We start from the raw sequence: 18562 nt of genomic DNA, 5'->3' as shown, positions 1-18562 counted from the left end.
TATCGATAGCTACATCTGCTCAATTATCGCTGCTACATTTTTAGTTGTGTACACACTTTTTCCTCTGGCAACCAACAAACTCTGCGCTTGCAATTTACCTAAAAATAAAAGTTTAAAAAAATCAATAAATATGTTGGGCCGCAGCAGTGTAATTGCACGCAATTTCTCCCAGTCGATGGTGCGCTACAGCGGCCATGGTGGTGTTCCCGGTGAGGTAAGCAGCGATCGATAAAGTCGCAGTGTGTGGTTACATAATTTGTGTGTGCTTGCACCTGAAACGTAATCCTGAAGGAAAATCGATGATATCACCGCCTAACAACTTTTTAAATTATAGAACCTGCCCTTCGGACTGCATAACAAATATAGAATCACCGCGCTGTTCACCATCGGCTGTGTTCTGGGCTTCGGCTCCCCCTTCCTGATCGTCAGGCACCAGCTGTTGAAGAAGTAAGTGGCCACAGCAGCCCCCCAAAAGCCACGGCAGCAACAACAACAACATGCTAAAAATGTAAGGTTAGTTTTATCGCCCAATTATTGATCGCATATTTCAGTATTGATGATCACTTGCAGATTACGTTGTTGTTTGTTGTAGCCGCAGTATCGTACATTGTGCTACAGCTTTAAATTAAGTCAAAAGTTTAAACGTAATAAAGTTGCCCAAAAACTAAAGACCGAAAGTGCGCAGTTTCCCTTAGGTTTAAGTAGGCATTGATAACTCTAGAAACCTGTCGACATTGTAAGCATACAAAAATTCTCAGACACTATTTAGATTCCGTGTCGATCGGTACGCAAATTATAATATTTTTAAAAATCATTCAAGAACGTGGAAAACGGTTAAAGTTTATTGAAATATGTTTGCTTTACGCGCCGAGGTGCGCAAAATGTGTGTGCCGCTTATTCGTCAAATGTCCGGTCATCCCGGTGGTATTCCGGGCTTGGTAAGTGCTTGAAGATGTTAAATCATTAAACCTCTACAACTATTCAAAATACGCCGCCGCCGCCACAGAACTTGCCCTTTCGCAAGGGATTGGATAGCCCCATGCGTTTTACTGTCTTCTGGCTTGTGCTTGGAACTCTTGGGTTCGGTGCTCCATGGCTGGTTGTGCGTCATCAAATGCTACGCAATGTCACGGATGATCAACCGTAAGCGTTAACTTGCATATCCTGCTGGATAAACAATAAAAGACTAATGCATTTCTACAGCCCTGAAGAGGAGTAAAACATGCACATGACGTCTCTGCAGTTACTACTTAAATTCCGCTAGCATTTATAGTTTAATAAAGGAGTTAACTCATTCGACCTGCATCGTATCATAATAAAAAGCATTAGTTTTCATGTGGAGGGAATTGCACATCTCGTATTTATTGTCGTTTTAAACTGTTTGTCGCTGGTGCGTTTAAAATTAAAATTTTCGTTCAGTACAAAAGGAGCGGCCTGTTGCAGGCGCTTTAATAACAATGATGATCATGGAAATTCGTTTGCTTACATCTCATTTGACTAGGAATTACAATTCTTCCCTGCCGCCAAAATCGTAGTCCTCCTGGACGGGCGCCTCATCGCAATAGTTGGCCTGCTCTGAACAGATTTTGATATCCAAATCGTTGCCCAGGTCTTCGGCTTGGAATGCTTTCAGGAATGCCTCCTCGTTGTCTTCGAGCACCTCCAGACAGAAGTGACCCAGGCTCTTGTTGAGGTCGCCATCCTGTACGAAATCAACGAGCGACGACTCGGGATTCATTTTGCCATCGATTATCATCTTGAGCAAGGTAAACTTGCCGTTGCTCTTGTATGTGGCCTTCAGATAGTCATCCATTTTTTCACCTGCAAATTCAGGGGGTTAATTTGGTACAACATTGGATGCCTATGGCTGTGTCGTTCACTCACAGATCTTTTCCATGAGCTCGGTCAAAAACATCTCGGATTTAATATAGCGCACGCGCTTGCTAATGGAATTGCCTTGGGCATCCAGCCGGAAGCCGCTAACATCAACCTTCTTGTTGGCATCCTCCTTGGCGATGGCGTCCTCCAGCTCCTGCACCGTGGCCTTGCACACTGAAATAAAGGTATGTTCCGTTTTAGATGCCAACAGGTTGTCCGCTTTTTTCTTACCATGACATTTGACTTCTTTTGATGTGAAACTGTAGCCTCGCACTTGAGCGATGGCCAGCAGCATGAGGCAGCATAAGAACACGTTCATTGCGGACATAATTTAAAAATATTTAACAATTATTTAATTTAGTTTAATCAAATTCACCGGGACCAACTATTTACACCACGTCAGCACAACAACGCAAGCAATTTGAAATGTGCTTAGCCCGTATGATAATTGAAACACTGGGACTAATTGTAGCGACAGTTAAGGCGACGTCAATCTAACAAACTGCTTTTAGTTAGTACTCAAATGTTTTGCTGGCCACATGAACTTAGGAGATAAGAATATAGGTGTTTATTGCCTCTCTTCTCCAATTAACAACAAAACAGAAGTTTACCAGTTGCGTTTTATGTTAAACAACAGAACTTAACATTTTGCTCAGCTGTTATTAACAGCGAGCATTTTTTAGCCGGACTGTAAACTCGGTAACAGTTTTTTCAAATTTGCACTAAACAAAAATTGTAGTAACTTATGAAACTTAAGCATTATAAGTTTACAGCAAAATGTGCAATCAGTCAATGCTGAGTATGACATAAAATATTCATATAAGGCTTCAATTTTAATTTACCAGCTGCCAAGCAGCTTCCTCTCTCTCTCTCTCTCCCTCTGCAGTATAGCAGAGCAAGCGCTCAGATGCTCTTAACATTATCAATAATTTATGTAATCTTTTAAATCGATTTAATCGATATTTAAATTGTTGGCGGCATGTTTGTCGATTTAATTGCTGGCACAGTTTCATTCTCTTAAGTAATCCGTCTCTCGAGGTTCTCTCACGTTTGTGTCTTCAGATTAAAGATAACTGGCATATGTTTGAAATGCGCAATACTGATAACCAAAGTGTCAGTGCAAATGAAGAAACTGTCGCGAGCGGTTCTTCGAGACGCTATCGAGGCAAATACTATTTGTGCGGCTACAATTGCAATAGAAATATAAAGTAAAAGAAATCAGTAATTGTTGCTGTTGCTGCCGCCGGTTTCGTATGTTGCTGTAACAGAACATTTAACGCATTTGTAAATTAAAGCCCACTCGCAATTCCGTATTCCAATAATTTTTATTAACAATTTCGTTTCGAGATCACGTATAATTGGCGTTAATTGAGCGTGTGTCTGCTTCATGCTCTGCTGTTTGTATTGCAGACTGTGCAATGAGCATCGCCGACTTCACACTCTTCCCTCCTGTATTGTGTTTATTCATTTAATTGATAAGAATAAGCATTGTGCGCGCATTTCATTGGTAGATCTACACAAGTTGAGCGCGTTTGTATTTGTTTTGTATTTGCTTAGCTATATTTAATGTGTGATTAGTAAATATGCATTTGGCGAAATTTCACAATTTTTAAGAATGAAATCAACTTTTGCTAGCATTTCGCTCCCCCTTCCTGATCTCTACAGACGCCGGTTGACATCTGACATGCTGCTCTGACCCACAACAGTTAGTTGGCAAATGCGATAAGCCTGCTCATTAATTTCTTATAAATTCATATAAACATTTAATTAGCGTGCAAAGTATAAAAGTAAACAAATCGCAGACATTTCACGTTTCTACGTCAAAGTTGCGTTGTCTGCAGCTGTTTTGAACTTTAAACTATATATTCGTGAAACTATAATTAATTGAAACAAAACGCGTGCTGGCGCCCTCTATGGGCGAGTAACGTTAATTATTGCCCAGTCGCTACCATATGGCAACACAGAAAACAATTGCATGATTTACTTTTAAAAATCGCGTCAGGTGGGAAATGGTGCCATTTTAGTGGTAGTAAAAACATCTTGTTGTGCATACTCTGTAATTGATATAGCAATACGAAGTTTATACGGACAACTTGTATGATTCATGGCTATATGTACAAATATTTATTTGTTTTCATTAAACATTGTGAGTAATTGGTTTACTATAAAGACGCCCTCTAGCGGCAATAGCATACGATAGCATTGCGAGCACGTCTGTAGCAACGACAGACGGCGCGTTTCTGGCGACTGTGTGACTCGGTCGCCGGCACATCCTGCGCTGCCTCCTGGCGTAAAAGTTGGGCAACAGCTGCCTCTACGTCTGATGGCCCTTCGGAGTCGATCTCTGCTTGATCCACTTCCTGCGCAGCCTGTCCGTCGGTCGGCTCTAGATCCTTGAGCTCTGTTGGCTCTGGGGTCACAGGCTGCGCCAGGGCCAAGGCTGCCAGCATAGCTAGCACACTTAGGATCATGGTTAACTTCATTGTTGTTGCCTTTGGATGAGGTTTCCTTTAGTTGGTTAGGACTTCTATGCAGCTGCTGGGTTAAGCACTTTGTAATGTGTTGATCGACAATGTAACAAGAGTTTTTATACCCGAAACGTAAACTATGTCATTCAGATAAGTTAGGGGACTTTCAATAGGTGATTTTTTTTAATTTATTCTTATGGGTGGACTCACCTGAGTCTCCAGTTGAATATATATTTATATATATATATTAATACTTTTATGGTTGCTCAAATATGCACAGAGTCAATAAAGGTTTATTTTAACTACATTGGCTGTGTGAATCATTTGCTGTAGATCAGAAAGCGCAGCCATGATTATTTCCAGGCACGTCTCTTGAAGTTTGCAAGCTGTGCAAGCAACCTGACAGGAGCAGAAATACATATCTTAGCTTGGGTTAAGACAAAGGTCTTCCAATGAAACCCACTAGGTGTTACTCTTATCAAAACTCGCCTTTAATTAAATTTAATTGCAATTTTATTGAATCTGTCAATATAAATATTTCAACGTCGACAAACGCAAACAGCCTTATCATTGCAATAGCCTCCACTCCTGCCCAGGCCAATACAGTGAGCTGCACAGGCCGAGTGATTCACATTGAAGCCGCTCAGCAGATCGCATGTGGCACGCTTCTGACGGCTGTGGAAGTCCTGTGGCACGGGCTCAACTGCCGAGGGCTCCCGCTCAGCGAGTGAATCCTGGGCGATAGGTTGTGACTGAGCCAAGCACACGAGGACAGCCAGAACGCCTAGGAATATGGTAAATTTCATCTTGCTTGAGAATTTGCTGTCACTGCTCTGAATGATGTGCTCGGAAGCTACAGCTGGCTTTTATACGCCACAAGCTTGGCTCTATCAAGGTTTAACATCAAAGTCTCAGCAGCAACAAGCTAAGGGAGTTCCCCTGGGGGGAAGTATTTCGCGCTGATAACCAAATTTATATATAGACCACATAAAATATAAACTGGACATCTGATCTTGAGGCAAATCGGTTAGCCATGTCTTATAAAAAATAGCAAATGCATATAGTATATAGACTATATAGAATATAATCTGAGCAAACCCTTTAATCAGATTGTGTCTTTTTTATCAACATAAGCAAATGTTTCAACTGTAGTACATTCCACTTTAACGACTTCTGCATAAGCATAAAATCTCTTAAGAATTATTATTATTTTCAAGAATTGGCCTAATTAATTTGGCCATAGTTTGTTTTGATTAGCGTTCAAGTTGTTCGCTTCAAAATTTTGGCCATAGCCAAACAAATGCCTCGATTTCCTCGTAAATGTTTTAATTGTTTTGCAAGTGCGCAGATTCGATTCTATTGAAGCGATGCAGATACAGATACAGCTACAGCCACAGCTACAGATACAGATACAGATACAAATGCGTAGCTACAACAAATAAATTCAGCCGAATTGTATCTTCACAAAAAACAAACAGAGAAGCAACATAAAATGATTAGTTAAGTACACAAGCGGGCGTAATGTCTGCGTCTGTGTATTTGTATCTTTGTATCTGTAACTATTCGTATTGTACCTGTATCTGTTTCGGTTTGGGTTTTTTTTTCGTTCTGCGTTCTGCGCATCAGCTACATCGGGGCTACCAAATGCGTCTTCATCGTTGGCCGAGTGGACTGCGGCTATTATTATTATTGACACCAGTCGAGTGGTTGCCTGTTGTTTGAGCCCCTGCCTGGAACCCCTTTTGAATGGGCTGTTTACCTTTGTTATCGACGATGTTGTATTGAATTTGGCGTCATACTGTCTGCCAGTCGCAGTCGCTGTCTGAGCCAACGTTCGTGCTCCCCCTGATAACCATGCCATGTTCGGCCATAAAAGAAGACCACAAAAGTACGCTGCGAGCAGGCGACCGAAAACAATGGGCAAAGGGCAAACAGGGGCCAGGCGGGTGCCAGTCGGGGGCAGAGCCACGCACACACACACACACACACACATGTACACGATCAGGGGCAAGGGCTTGGGGGTACGCTATCGTCGTCGGTTTGCCGTCGTCACACTGTCTGGCAGGTTTCACACCGATGCCGGTGTTTCACATGGGCCCCGGGCACTCGGGACAGCAGCTCTATAAATCACAGACGTGCGACTGCCTGGCGAGAGGCAGGAGCTGTGTCTCAGGCCCAGTTCTCAGTTCCCAATTCCAGTCGGGCGCAAGTACATAGCTCACGTTTTTCCTTTTCTCCTGCTCGTTTTTTTTTTTTTTTTTAAGTATACTTTTTGCCTTCTGCCTGCAGAGCCACAGCTGGTCGGGGCCCAGAGATCGCCCGTCGCTGATCCCACCAACTGGCAGTGGCTTGTTTTGTTTTAGCTGTTGGTGTTGGTGAGGCAACCTCTTCAGATATACAAAGGAACATAAATTTCACACTCAAAACTCTTATACACACACACGCAAGGGGTTTTTGTGTGTGTGTGTGTGTGTGTGTGTGTGTCGGGCCTTTATGCTAACCGCGCTGTCCAGGCCAGCCGCATCGTGGTAATATGCAGGCAAAGAATAAAGATAAGATATGGCAGTAGACACTGCCAGACATTGTGGCGACATCGACATCGACAGCGACATGGTCGATGCCCAATGCACTGACCAGCTCTGCGTGTGTGTGTGTGTGTTTGTGTGTGTGTGCACCACGATCGACCACCTTGTGCTCCTTCTCGCTCTCGTGCCGCTCGCGCTGCTGTTTGGCTGTCCCTTTCGGCATGCGCGCGCTCGCAGCCATCTCTTTCGCACGCACTCTCTCGCCGTTGCCAGTTTAGGCCACACTCTCTCTATATATATATACATATATATTCCCGACTACTCCTATTGAACTGTTGAACGTCTCAGTCGTATTTGAAACTTGGCGACGCACGGTTTGGTTTTTCAGTTTTTCACATTTTTAGTCGCTCGTGTGTTGGCTTTTCATCAAGAGTGTGTATAATTTTTGCGAAAAAAACAAACAAACAAACAAACAAACAAACAAACAAACAAACAAACAAACAAACAAACAAAAACCAAACAAATCATAAGTTCACATAAAGCAGAAATCCATAATACTCAGAAACGAATGCGTATATAGAGCATACATATCCATCTCTATAAACCGAACTGGCCAAGATTTACTAAAAATAGACGCGAATATCGATAAACAAATAAAGCAGAGACTACAAATTATTCTGCCACACCCACCCACGAATTTGGAATTGCAAAAAAAAACAAGAACTTTTATATATAGCGCATAAACATATATATAATCATAATCTACACATATATAATGCAATAATACGCTTTTACTTAACAATTTGATTGACAATCTTTAAAATGTTTGTGAAATGTTTACCCATTGCACTCGGCTTGCTGCTGCTGCAACTGGCCACGGGCAGCCGCGGGAGCAGCTTGGAGCAGCCGGAGCAGCCGCGACATGAACTGCCGGTAAGTTGTAGGCTCAATCCCAAGAAAACACTTGAATATTCCAGGTATTAAGCAAAGCGTACAAAAAGAATTATATGGTATATTGTATATATATGTATGTATACAGAGTATGTATGCTTGGTCAGTCAGTCCCATTGCTTGGCCTGATTGCTACAAATTGTCTGCGTGCCCAGCACCTCGTCTGACTCCAACTCCAACTCGGACTTTGACTTTTAGCTTACCCGATTGCACCAAACCCCCGCCCCCCTCCCCCCGTCCCCCACCCAGTTGCCCCCTCCAGGTTGTGGCTTTTATTCGTTGCCGCCGCGCTGTCTGCGATTTTCGCATTGCCGGCAAATGTTGGTCATATAGCCTTTGCCCAACTTCAAGCCCGATCTTCTTTGTTTTTGTTTCATCTGCCCGACGAACGTGTTTTTTTTTTTTGTTTTTTATTTTTTGTTCTTTTCTGTTTGTTCTTCCTCTTTTTTGAAGAACGCGCAGAATCGGCGCAAAAAGTGCTGAGATGTAAAATATAAAAAATGGTCACAAGTCAAAAGCGTTTCGGCCAGGTAGGCTCTGGCCAACAGAGCGACAGAGAGAGACCGAAAGAGGGAGAGAGGGAGAGTGAGAGGGAGTTTCACCAGTGACCAGTGCCCAGTTCCATTGCCATTGCCATGGCCACTAAGCTGCCTGATGATGACAAAGTGTTAAGCAGCATTTCAAGTGTGCCTCTGGCTTCCCCTACACACCCGCTCGCTCCTCCTCCCCGCCTTACAAGCCCCTAATCCTATGAGCGTGAGAACTGTCAGTCAATAATTTTGTCGTTATCGAACGCTACAATCCTTGAGCTGTCGCCATACAGATTTATGGGGCCCCTTCACAGCAATATATAGATATATATATATATATATGTATATCTACAATTCAAATGTCTATAGCATCATATGATATTATGGCTGGCACGTTGCGGGATAACGCCCTATTTCGTCAAGAAAATGCCATTTGCATTACCAATTAGAATTGGCCAAGCCATTGGCGCCGCTTCGAGCCAATTTTGTGTGCCTCACAGATGCCCTACACATGGTCAGGTATCATTCGCCGGAATCTCGCCTTACCATGGCAATCATAATTCAGCTGCTGAGGCAGCAAAATCTGCACATAGTATATCTAACCATATATATATATATATATATATATTGACTGCATGTTTATCCATGTGTCTAATGTGTCTGTCAACAAGCAGCCCACAAAGCGACGAGTCACCTGTTCTCGCCCGATCCGATTACCGCTCAGCGCGTGCTCCAAAAATTGAACAGCTCCCGGGGCCATACAAAATGGCTACCCGATTACCCGGCTGCCCGGCTACCCTACCTACCTATGTATATTGTGTACATCTGTGTGTCTTTGCTTTGTATACACATGCCTGATAAGACGGCAACATTAAGCGTATTTGTTGCTAGAATTGTATAACATTTCTTATTGGGCTACTGGTTTTGATTTTCTTTCAAATGTGGCACTGTGTGTGCTCTATTGTTGTAGAGTTCAGTGCTAGAATTGGGCTAATGAAGCTAGAGAGCAGCCCAATTGGGGTTAGGAACGCGGCATGAAACATGTAAAGTCAGATTGAAGGGAATCGAACAATATTAGAAGTTGGAATGGGGCACAAGTAATTCTGTTTAATTAAGCCAGCTCTCATTATATTTATGAGGTTAGGAACGCGGCATGGAACATCGTGGAATGGAACATTTTAAATGAGCTGCCTTTTGAAATATATTAGGCATAAATAATTCTGAGTTATTAAGTCTGTGTAGCTTACATATTTTTTGGTTAGGAACGTGGAATGGAACATCTAAGATCTGCTGTAAGCTTCATGATAAACTTTGAGCTTATAATCCTGAAATCGAGCATTTAAACTAAACTCTGATTGGCTCTGTAATAAGCTATTATGAAGCATAGCTAAATAATATGTTCGCTCAGCGCTAATTACATTTCTGAGGTTAGGAACGTGGAATGGAACAGCAATAAAAGTCACGTATTCAACTATAAGCCAGTTCTCGAAAGTTGAATAAAACGTATCACATCTTTAAACTAGAACTCTATCAGATCATATCAAGTTTGTCTGATGACACATTTTATGTGCACATAAAAATGCAAAAATATGAACATGTAGATGCCACATAATAATTTACAGTCATGTATTTCGATGGGTGTACGTATAATTTTCAAGCTGTACAACTTTATTTCTCATATTTCTTCGTGTTTTTTTTTTCTTCGAATAATCGCAACAGCTCTAAGCTAATTAATGTCAAGAAATTGTTGTAGTTTATCTAAAGAGCAGCAAATTGGCGACAAAAGCTGCTGCAATGCTGCAAAACTTAAGTGCTACGCAATTGAAAAAATAATGTGTATAGCCAAAGTGTATTTAGTTTTTTTTTTTTTTTGGACTGAAACAAGAATGCGCGTAGTCGGCAGCGGCCTGTAAAGTGGCAGCCAGTTGGTCTGGCCAATTGACCATAATTTTTGGTCAGTTTTTCGGTCTGGGAACTGGCAGACATTCAAATGGTAGCAGAGACCCGGCTACGAGCGATGCCAATGCAACTTATGGCCTGACCACTTTGATTTTCATATTGGCCACGTTCGTGTTTCAGTACCCTCCCCTCCCCTCATCAACCCTCCGCACCTATGTGCCACTCCGATGGCAACTGCTGAGCCATGGCTGATTCGTATTCAAGTCGAGCATTGACGACGACGACTGCGACTTGAATTTGGCGACCATAAATGTAATAAATCATTTAACGCGTGCTTGATATTATTTACGCTTTTGGCCTGTAAGCGAATACAGCGAATATTTCTCATGTGCCCACTTCACACCTTCGTGTTCCAGCTGTCGCAGTCGCTGTCCGAGTGCGCCGCCAAGCAGGGCGAGTGCGACGAGAGCGAGGGACCAGTTTGCGGCACAGACGATCAGACTTATCCCACGCGCTGTCACCTGCTGCGGGTGCAGTGCAGCGGCCACCAGGTCAGCCTCAAGCATCGCGGCAATTGCAAGGGTAAAACACACACAAATTTAACTTTCCAGCTGGCTCTCTAGCTTATCCATATGCTTCTCGCCTAGGCTGCCTGGTCGCGCTGAAGTACGCTAGGGAGCGTGCACGCAATCCGAAAATCTTCTTTCCGCGCTGCCGCAGCGACGGCAACTATGCGGCCGTACAGTGCCTGGTCGGTTCCGGCTGCTGGTGCAGCGACAGCAGCGGCAAACCCATCCGGAATACCACCACGCGTCGCAGCAGGCCCAAGTGCGGCGCCTACAGGCGCAACAATCGCCGTCGGTCGCCGCAGCGCCAGCTCAGCCTGGATGCGGATGTGGCCAATAGCAGCGAGGTCGCCGGATCGGGACATCGTCCGTGCAGCAAGGCGGATCGTTTGGCGTTTAACAATCATCTGATCAAGGTGTTTCGCAGCGAGCACGTGCGCTCCGGACAAACCCAAACGGCTGCTGTTAGCGATGCCGCTGTGCTCGACTGGAAGTTTGCCCAGTTGGATGCGAATGCCAATCAGTTGCTGGACAGACAAGAAGTGCGTGAGCTCAAGAAGCTTGTCAAGCGGGTGAGTCGCTGTCCCCGACGCTGTCGCACATGCCGTGTACACGTCACTCAGATCACACAATACTCTTCAACCGTATTTTGTATGCACACACACACCCACAGGCGGTAAAGCCCAGACGTTGTGGACGTGCCTTTGGCAAGTACTGTGATGTCAACCGAGACGATAGCCTGTCCCGTCTGGAATGGAGCAACTGCCTGTCCAAAGATACCAGTCAGCGTAAGTAGCTCTCTTAATATAGTACAGTAAATATATATAACTGCATGTATAATGAGGGAGTGAGAATCACATAGAGAGGCGGTAGACAGCAATGCATGAAATGAGGTTGGGATTTTGCATGTGTAAACAGCTAAAACATTAAGCTTAACTGAATGTTTGTGTGTTGTTTTCGTTTTTGTATCCATCTACCAAATTCCCCAATGCAGGTAAAACGGCAGTTAACATCGTGAACAGCGGTTCAACGATCAGCTCCATCACATCGCCCACAATTCCACGCCGCACGCACTACCCAAATCTGCATAACATAGACCATACAAATCCCCACCATGACCATACCAATACGAATATCATCGGCACTAGCAGCACGGGTAGCGGCATCAACTCTCGCATCCATGAGCTTGGCAACGGGAGCGAGGAGCACGAAGATGATTATATTGGCGAGGATGAAGACGTGAGCATGACACATCCACGCACATCCCCGTTGTCGCCATCGACATTTAATTGTACGTACTTGTTGGGCAATAAACTAACCATTAATTTTGAGTAATACCCAAGTAACATCCAATAGCACTTGGCATGCTTCCAAAGGGCAGTATCGAGTCTATTCTAATGGGCCTTTCGTTCACAGTTCTGAATGCCAAGACAGCGGAGGCGACTAATAACGAGAGCGAAGGCGACGCCAACTGCTGGACGGATCGGGAAGTGGCTCGCGAGGAGCAGCGCGTAAGTGAGAATGGCTCGATCCCAGCCCCCACATCGGTGCATCGTTTCGATTTATCGCATCTCGTTTTCAGCATGGCGGCAACAGATCCTTCTTTGTGCCCGAGTGCATGGCCGATGGCCGATACAAGCGCGTGCAGTGCTATAGCTCCATTTGCTGGTGTGTCAACGAGGAAACGGGCAAGAATATACCGGGCACCTTTGGCCAAAAGCGACCCCAATGCGATGAGGTCGCCGCCGTGCGACCCATGAAAGGCTGCACAGAGCCCCGTAAAACGCAATTCCTCAAGGAGCTTAAGGAGTTTCTCAACACACAGATACTACCCAGCAGTAATACTGGGTAAGCGTCACATATAATATATAGATCAATATTTAGCGCATAATTAACATACACATATGGTTCCATAGAAACTCGACCATGTGGAAGTCGGAGGATGAGCGCATTGCCACGCTGAGCTTTGTCTTTCTGGACAAGAATAAAAACAAGTCGTGGGAGCGCAAAGAATGGAAGGTCTTTCGTGATCTGGTCACCAGTGCCAGGTGAATAAACTCCTTTTTAAAATTGAATTCTTTAAATTATATTTAATCTTTCGCTGCAGCAATTTGAGCAAATGCGGCAAGAAAATGCCTCGCTACTGTGATGCGAATGGCGATAAGAAAATCTCGTTGTCCGAGTGGTTGAACTGTCTGCAATCGCAGCGAACGGAGAGCACCACCACTGCAAAGCCGGCACGATCAAGTGAGTGAACTATTTCGCCCACCTTCAACACCAGCTAATCCCATCAATTCTTTCAGACGAGACGGCCACATCGCGGCTCCTGGGATCAAATCCGTTGGAGCACTATCTTAAAGATTAGTTTTTTAGTGATGACGTTGCTTGTTTTGTGCTGCTACTCATTAGATGTCGTGCCATGCTGCGTGGAAGAGCTTGAATATATCCACCCACTCATACACACTCTCACCCACACACACACACTCACATTCCTAGCGTATAGATTCTACGATTTACATGTATATGTAATTAGTGTTGTAAATATTACTGAATTTAAATGTTTAGTTTAATTTTAATGTATAATGAATATGTTTATTCAGACAGATCGAGAGAGATCAGCCTTCAATTATGTTTATCGATGTAGATTTTATTCAAACTTTAGCTTGGCGCGCATCTTTCTTTAAATAAAAATGGAATTGCAGCCAACTTCACGCGGCGCCAGCAAAATTCTCCTTCGATCAATTCTGCGCAGCATAAAGTTGGCTGCGAACGCAATTTCACACACAGTCGCTGCCCGCCAATAAGAAAATGTGCCTTGCATTTATCGATAACATTTTAGTTCAGTTTTTAAAATCGGCTGGTTTTCTTTATTTGGTTAGCAAGTAATACTTAAAATTATTGCATATATATATTATAGTATGTTGATAAACTGGCTACGTCGATTATGTAAATATTTAACAGTTATACTAAACGCACTTAGTTGTTTATAAAGCATTGTTCACAGAACAGATGATCACAAGTTAGGTAGTTTTTGGTTTACTTAACAACAAACTGGACAAGTTGCTGTATGGCAGCTCGAATGCCATTGAAAAGACAATGGACGTCAGGTAAACAATCACTGTGAAGCCGCAGGAGACAACGCACTGCAATTGCCCAAAAATAAAATAATAATTGATGCATCAATTACATTACATACCAGCATTAAGGGATCCGCATGAGTGCTGGAGTTTGTCAGCCCGTAAATGAGTGCAATCACCATGGGATTTAGCAAATAAATGGCATAGGACAGCCGATTCATATGCTGAAAGCATCGAGCCTCCAACAAGCGAGACCACCAAACGCCACGCCCCGTGGCGCTGCCAACAATCATCCAGCAAACACTTAGCGAGAAGGCCACTCGGCCTAGTACAAACAATGAGATGGTCACCAGATGGCCAAAGTCACGCTTGACGGTCGCGTAGATGCAAATGAAGAAGACCAGCAGGCAGAAGTGCCAAAGCCAGCGCTGTTGCATATCGCTCAACTTGCAGCGCAGACGGCGCTCCAGAAAGCACCAGGCGGCCATGGAGCCAACAATATAGGGCAGCACCCGAACAAACGGACTTATATAGATTTGTGTGCCCGTGCCGTAGACTGTGTCGAAAGAGAACTCAAACTTGGAATTGATGCCAATGCTATAGGACCAGCTGATGGTTGCCAGCAAGCCAGCGACTGCCACAAGTCGCGCCCACTTAGGACGTCTAAAAACAAAGCTTCGATAAAGCACACAACAATATGAGACAAAGTAAATACTCACTTGGCATAGAGAAACAAAATCGCGTTGGCCAACAGAAAGAATTGCATATCGCAGGCGACGCTCCAGCTCCAATTGACGCACATGTCCTGCAGATCAAAGAGATTCTGTATAAAAAGCAGATTGCGCCACCAATGCTGGGCGCACAGCTCATCGAAGCGCTCATGAATGTGGTAAACGGAGGTGTCGCCAATGTAGGCGAATACCAGGTCCACGCTGCCAATGATAATGATGTAAAGCGGGCCCAGTCGCAGATAGCGATGGAAGAGCAGCTTGCCAAAGAGCTTGGCATTGGCCATAAAACCATTTTGACGCACTGCCTCCATTTGCTTGACGTTGCGCATAAAGTTATAGGTCTGCAGGAAGCCACTGCAAACAGTCGAGGATTAGATCAGACTCGCATTCCACCGTGCCATGTACCCACCTGATGGTGAAGAAGACATCCACCAGCAGTGGCGCGGAAGAAACATACTGAAAGAAGATCTGCTCGGCATAGGATATGAGCTCCGTTTTGTTGTGTACCGTAAAGTACATAAACCAAACGACATGAAATATCAATATCCAAATGGCACACACGGAACGTAGTCCATTGAGCAAGGGTATCTGCGAGGGGCTGCTCTCGCGCGTGGCAAAGATTCTGCGCCAGTTGCTGACCACATCGTAGCAGCTGACAAAGCTTTGCAACGGACGCCACTGCAGCATGGAGTGCAAAGCTCTCCATATTTCCGATTCGACTGGCGCCAGACCCACACCATCGTCATGCCCCTCCGGCGGCAGCTGCTTGGCCACGCTGAGCTGCTGGGCGCACAGCATGAAGGCACAGGTGGCCAGCACGAAGCCGACGACAAGCTTGAAACTCAATCGATCATAGAAACTGTCGCGCAGCTTCAGATTCTTCACGTATAGCACCTCGGGCAGCAGCTCAAAGATGTCGTTCTCCTTGAAGCTGCCCGCAACATAATCGCTGGTCAGCTGCTGCATCTCGCTCGACTGGCACGCGCTGGGCAGGCACAGGCCAATGTGTAGGATTTGCTCGGACATTAGTTTTATTTCCACTTGCCAGGGCGAATTGTGTCGCAAATAGACCACACGATAGTCCATGTCAAAAGGCGCCTGCTGCGTTATGAGGCCATGGTGCATAATACGCTCATAGTTCTTGGATAACGTAATGCCCATCGGTCGCTGGACGCTGCTGCAGCCCTCCCGACTGCCCAGCCAATAGTTTTGGCCAAAAACAAAACCCGAAGACTTGGCGCCAGAGGCATCGAGCACTGCAAAAGGAACGGTAAGCTCTTAAAGATCTTAAACAGTCAAAAATAAAGAGATCTGCCATATTAAAATAATAATGATCACCTTTCATAGCCCAAGGCTGTTTGTTGAGGATCCCGCGCTGCACTTGCTTCAATTGCGCGTAGCAAATGGCATTCACATTGCTCGCGTTGGCCACTTCTGCTAACCCATAGATGATAGAGCTGTGCGCCAACTGTGCTTTATGTCGATCATTTACCGTGACTGTCACTTCCAAGTCCTTCTCCGACCAGATATTGCTGCTGCTGCTGCTGCCATTCAGAATCGTATGACTATATGGACGCAACTGTAGCGTCGAATCGTTCTGTTTGCCAGTAGAAGCAAAGATCAGGCTCAGGCTTAGAGCTAATGCTAAACCATATCCGTATCGCAGCATATCGTCTGGACCGCTATCGTCAGCGGCAATAGCTGCAAAACAAGTAAATGAATTAGTTGCATTGTCAATGTTATGGTTAGTACGCTCATGAATATACTCGAGTGTTCACTTGGCTGTCAATTACAAGCGGTAACAGTTTTTTTATTTCATCTTTTTTTCAGGCCACTTTCGTACACGGCGTATGCAAATACAATTAGTGGAGCTCTCTCGGAGTGGGACATACACTCAGCACTTGTGCGCTTCCCACCGGAACTGAAAGTGTGTGTGAGTATGCGTTTTTGTGAAATCCCCGTTTTATCCAAGAGTCCAAATTTAACAAATAGCTGCTCATTAAGAGCCTTGCACCCGATACTGTTCATGACAATGGCCCATAGATTGTACGGGTCTGAGGCAAACAAATCAAGTTCAAACATCAATTATCCCCTCACCCAGTTTTTAGGCATATCGTAAGTGCGCTTCAATGCCAACTCATGACGTAGCCATGTATATATATATGTTTATATACTGCAGCAGATCAGCTAGGTAAAAAACAAACCAAACACATAAAATCAAAAACAATTAAAGTCACAAGTCACTTGAAGGTTTATTGGGGTGTCTGTCAAATTCGAACTTGCCAATATTATTGCCTCCAAGTGCTCCGTCTGCGATTCGTTCAACGACAAACTCATTGCTCTACTGTACTAGTCTGGTACTAGGTTTTTTTCTCTCTCTCTTTTAAAACAAGCACAAGTCATTAGCTTACAACTCCACTAATCAGTCGTAGGTGACATTTTCGATGGCTTCTAAGATGCCTGTCTCTGCTTATTATTAGGCAGGGTTTTTTTTTTTTGGCCATATTTGCCTTTCATTATTGAATTGAATTTTGATCAGTTTTCGGCAAATACTTTTAGTTTTCAATATTTGCACAGTTGTTCAGCCCATTCGGGAGATTTGGCCAAATTGAAGCCCTGCGGCCAAAGCAAATTGTACGCTCGTGTGACATGTGCAAAAAAAAAAAAACTAAGTCCAATTCATAAAAACTCACATATATATATAGATATATGTATATATATAGTGTGGTATATGCGCTTTACTTATGTAGTCTGACATGGTTTTCGCTGTAAGCCCGTTTCGATAGCTGGTTAGTTAATTGCTCTTCGATGAAACCATTTCAAGGGCGAACCGCCTTTGGGTTTTGCATCTCTTTTTTGAAACTTTTTTTCTTCTTGTATATATGCTATGCAAATGAGCCGGCACCTTCACCTTTAGTGGCATCCGTTTCAATAATGCCCATTTTTGGCAAGTTTATAAACAACAAAAAAATAATAATATATTATGGATTTTGTAATCTTAGCAGCCCGTTTGATTTCACGATTGATGTTGCGTTTGGGTGTTAATAATGGAATCGGTATTAGGCACTTTGTTAGTACTCCTCTGCAGATTATGCATGTGGGTCGACCCTTACAAATATTATTATGGTTTTTGTGTTTCTCACTTGAGCGCGTAGACCTAAGTCAATATGCACTGACTTTGGTAGTAATTATTCAGTGCATATTGCAGCACATTCGGATGCAGTGGAAACTAGGCCACATATTTCTTAAAGACTTTTAAGTTTTCGATTATCAGCTGAGACTTACTTTAAGAAAAGTGAACTTATTTGGTTTTCACAAATATTCCAATTTAAATTGTACTTCACTTTCGTTGGAATTTATTTATTTTTTTTTTTAAATTTGCACATAAAATTTCTTTTGTATTGCTTTATAGCTTGACTTTATTGCTTTTATGGAGCATTCGTTGTGACTTTGAGCGTGTGAGTTATAAAAAATATTATAACATCGCAAAGAAAAAAGCAACATTAAAACTTAATCTAAATTCGCTTAATTTTTGCTATGGGTTGCGCACGTCTGAGGTTTACCGAGAAACTGCTGCGCCCTGCGTCTCGTCTTGAACATTTATAAACTCTGAGACCGTACGGCAGCACGTGAACAGGTAGCAGCATCAGCCGCCGCTCTGTCGCTACAAGAGATTGAGCGACAACAACCACGTAAACGACAACAAACAACAACAAGCGTAACACTTCATCATCAGCACCATCAAAACAAAACGTTTTCAGGTTTCTTGGTGACGTTTTTTTTTCGCAACTCCAGCTATTTGTTGTCATTTCGTCTGTCTGAACAATTACCGGCGTGCATTTCCGAGTTTCTGCTACTAAGATGATCGGCGGTACTTCACAAGGTTGTGGCGTGCAGTTCTTGTTTATCATTGAGAGATTCATCCGTTCATTGCACT

At 43.8% G+C, this 18562-nt stretch overlaps 7 protein-coding genes across 10 annotated transcripts; 3 read left to right on the top strand and 4 right to left on the bottom strand.

Annotated features, from left to right (window-relative positions):
• Positions 1 to 51: 51 nt before the first annotated feature.
• On the top strand, positions 52 to 677 carry LOC115760819 (cytochrome c oxidase subunit 7C, mitochondrial). 2 transcript variants are annotated; one of them, XM_030702337.1, is made up of 3 exons: positions 52 to 214; positions 335 to 513; positions 571 to 677. In XM_030702337.1, the coding sequence occupies exons 1-2, from the start codon at positions 131 to 133 to the stop codon at positions 449 to 451; spliced, it is 201 nt and encodes a 66-aa protein (XP_030558197.1). In that variant the 5' UTR covers positions 52 to 130; the 3' UTR covers positions 452 to 513; positions 571 to 677. The 2 variants fall into 2 exon arrangements, with proteins under 2 accessions (XP_030558197.1, XP_030558198.1); XM_030702338.1 differs by having other exon boundaries at positions 53 to 214; positions 335 to 508.
• Positions 678 to 764: 87 nt separating this feature from the next.
• Positions 765 to 1322, top strand: LOC115760818. Its single transcript, XM_030702335.1, has 3 exons — positions 765 to 938; positions 1007 to 1143; positions 1204 to 1322. The coding sequence occupies exons 1-3, from the start codon at positions 852 to 854 to the stop codon at positions 1217 to 1219; spliced, it is 240 nt and encodes a 79-aa protein (XP_030558195.1). The 5' UTR covers positions 765 to 851; the 3' UTR covers positions 1220 to 1322.
• Positions 1323 to 1329: 7 nt separating this feature from the next.
• LOC115760817 (protein seele) lies at positions 1330 to 2414 on the bottom strand. Its single transcript, XM_030702334.1, has 3 exons — positions 2110 to 2414; positions 1885 to 2052; positions 1330 to 1821 (listed from the first exon to the last, which is right to left on the bottom strand). Exons 1-3 carry the CDS (start codon positions 2204 to 2206, stop codon positions 1505 to 1507), a joined length of 582 nt encoding a protein of 193 aa, XP_030558194.1. The 5' UTR covers positions 2207 to 2414; the 3' UTR covers positions 1330 to 1504.
• Positions 2415 to 3645: 1231 nt separating this feature from the next.
• LOC115760763 lies at positions 3646 to 4432 on the bottom strand. The gene has a single exon (XM_030702243.1). The coding sequence runs from the start codon at positions 4359 to 4361 to the stop codon at positions 4056 to 4058; it is 306 nt and encodes a 101-aa protein (XP_030558103.1). The 5' UTR covers positions 4362 to 4432; the 3' UTR covers positions 3646 to 4055.
• A 415-nt stretch (positions 4433 to 4847) lies between these two features.
• Positions 4848 to 5164, bottom strand: LOC115760772 (defensin). Its single transcript, XM_030702260.1, has one exon. It carries the CDS (start codon positions 5150 to 5152, stop codon positions 4886 to 4888), a length of 267 nt encoding a protein of 88 aa, XP_030558120.1. The 5' UTR covers positions 5153 to 5164; the 3' UTR covers positions 4848 to 4885.
• Positions 5165 to 7610: 2446 nt separating this feature from the next.
• Positions 7611 to 13618, top strand: LOC115760801 (SPARC-related modular calcium-binding protein 2). Of its 3 annotated transcripts, none has more exons than XM_030702297.1 (10): positions 7611 to 7804; positions 10668 to 10833; positions 10899 to 11389; positions 11491 to 11605; positions 11812 to 12108; positions 12174 to 12328; positions 12400 to 12665; positions 12734 to 12865; positions 12925 to 13064; positions 13121 to 13618. In XM_030702297.1, exons 1-10 carry the CDS (start codon positions 7694 to 7696, stop codon positions 13180 to 13182), a joined length of 1935 nt encoding a protein of 644 aa, XP_030558157.1. In that variant the 5' UTR covers positions 7611 to 7693; the 3' UTR covers positions 13183 to 13618. The 3 variants fall into 3 exon arrangements, with proteins under 3 accessions (XP_030558157.1, XP_030558158.1, XP_030558159.1); XM_030702298.1 differs by having other exon boundaries at positions 7612 to 7804; positions 12234 to 12328; positions 13121 to 13615; XM_030702299.1 differs by lacking the exon at positions 11812 to 12108 and having other exon boundaries at positions 7612 to 7804; positions 12234 to 12328; positions 13121 to 13612.
• A 73-nt stretch (positions 13619 to 13691) lies between these two features.
• Positions 13692 to 18194, bottom strand: LOC115760800 (nose resistant to fluoxetine protein 6). Its single transcript, XM_030702296.1, has 6 exons — positions 17911 to 18194; positions 15964 to 16326; positions 15035 to 15881; positions 14614 to 14979; positions 14014 to 14557; positions 13692 to 13960 (listed from the first exon to the last, which is right to left on the bottom strand). Exons 2-6 carry the CDS (start codon positions 16292 to 16294, stop codon positions 13838 to 13840), a joined length of 2211 nt encoding a protein of 736 aa, XP_030558156.1. The 5' UTR covers positions 16295 to 16326; positions 17911 to 18194; the 3' UTR covers positions 13692 to 13837.
• Between the last annotated feature and the right edge of the window lie 368 nt (positions 18195 to 18562).

This window comes from Drosophila novamexicana, unplaced genomic scaffold (genome assembly GCF_003285875.2).
Source record: "Drosophila novamexicana strain 15010-1031.04,08,12 unplaced genomic scaffold, DnovRS2.1 tig00000462-arrow-pilon, whole genome shotgun sequence".
In the NCBI taxonomy this organism is placed as follows: Eukaryota; Metazoa; Arthropoda; class Insecta; order Diptera; family Drosophilidae; genus Drosophila; species Drosophila novamexicana.
Note: the sequence above shows the minus strand (reverse complement) of the source record. Positions and strands in the feature narration are given on the sequence as shown.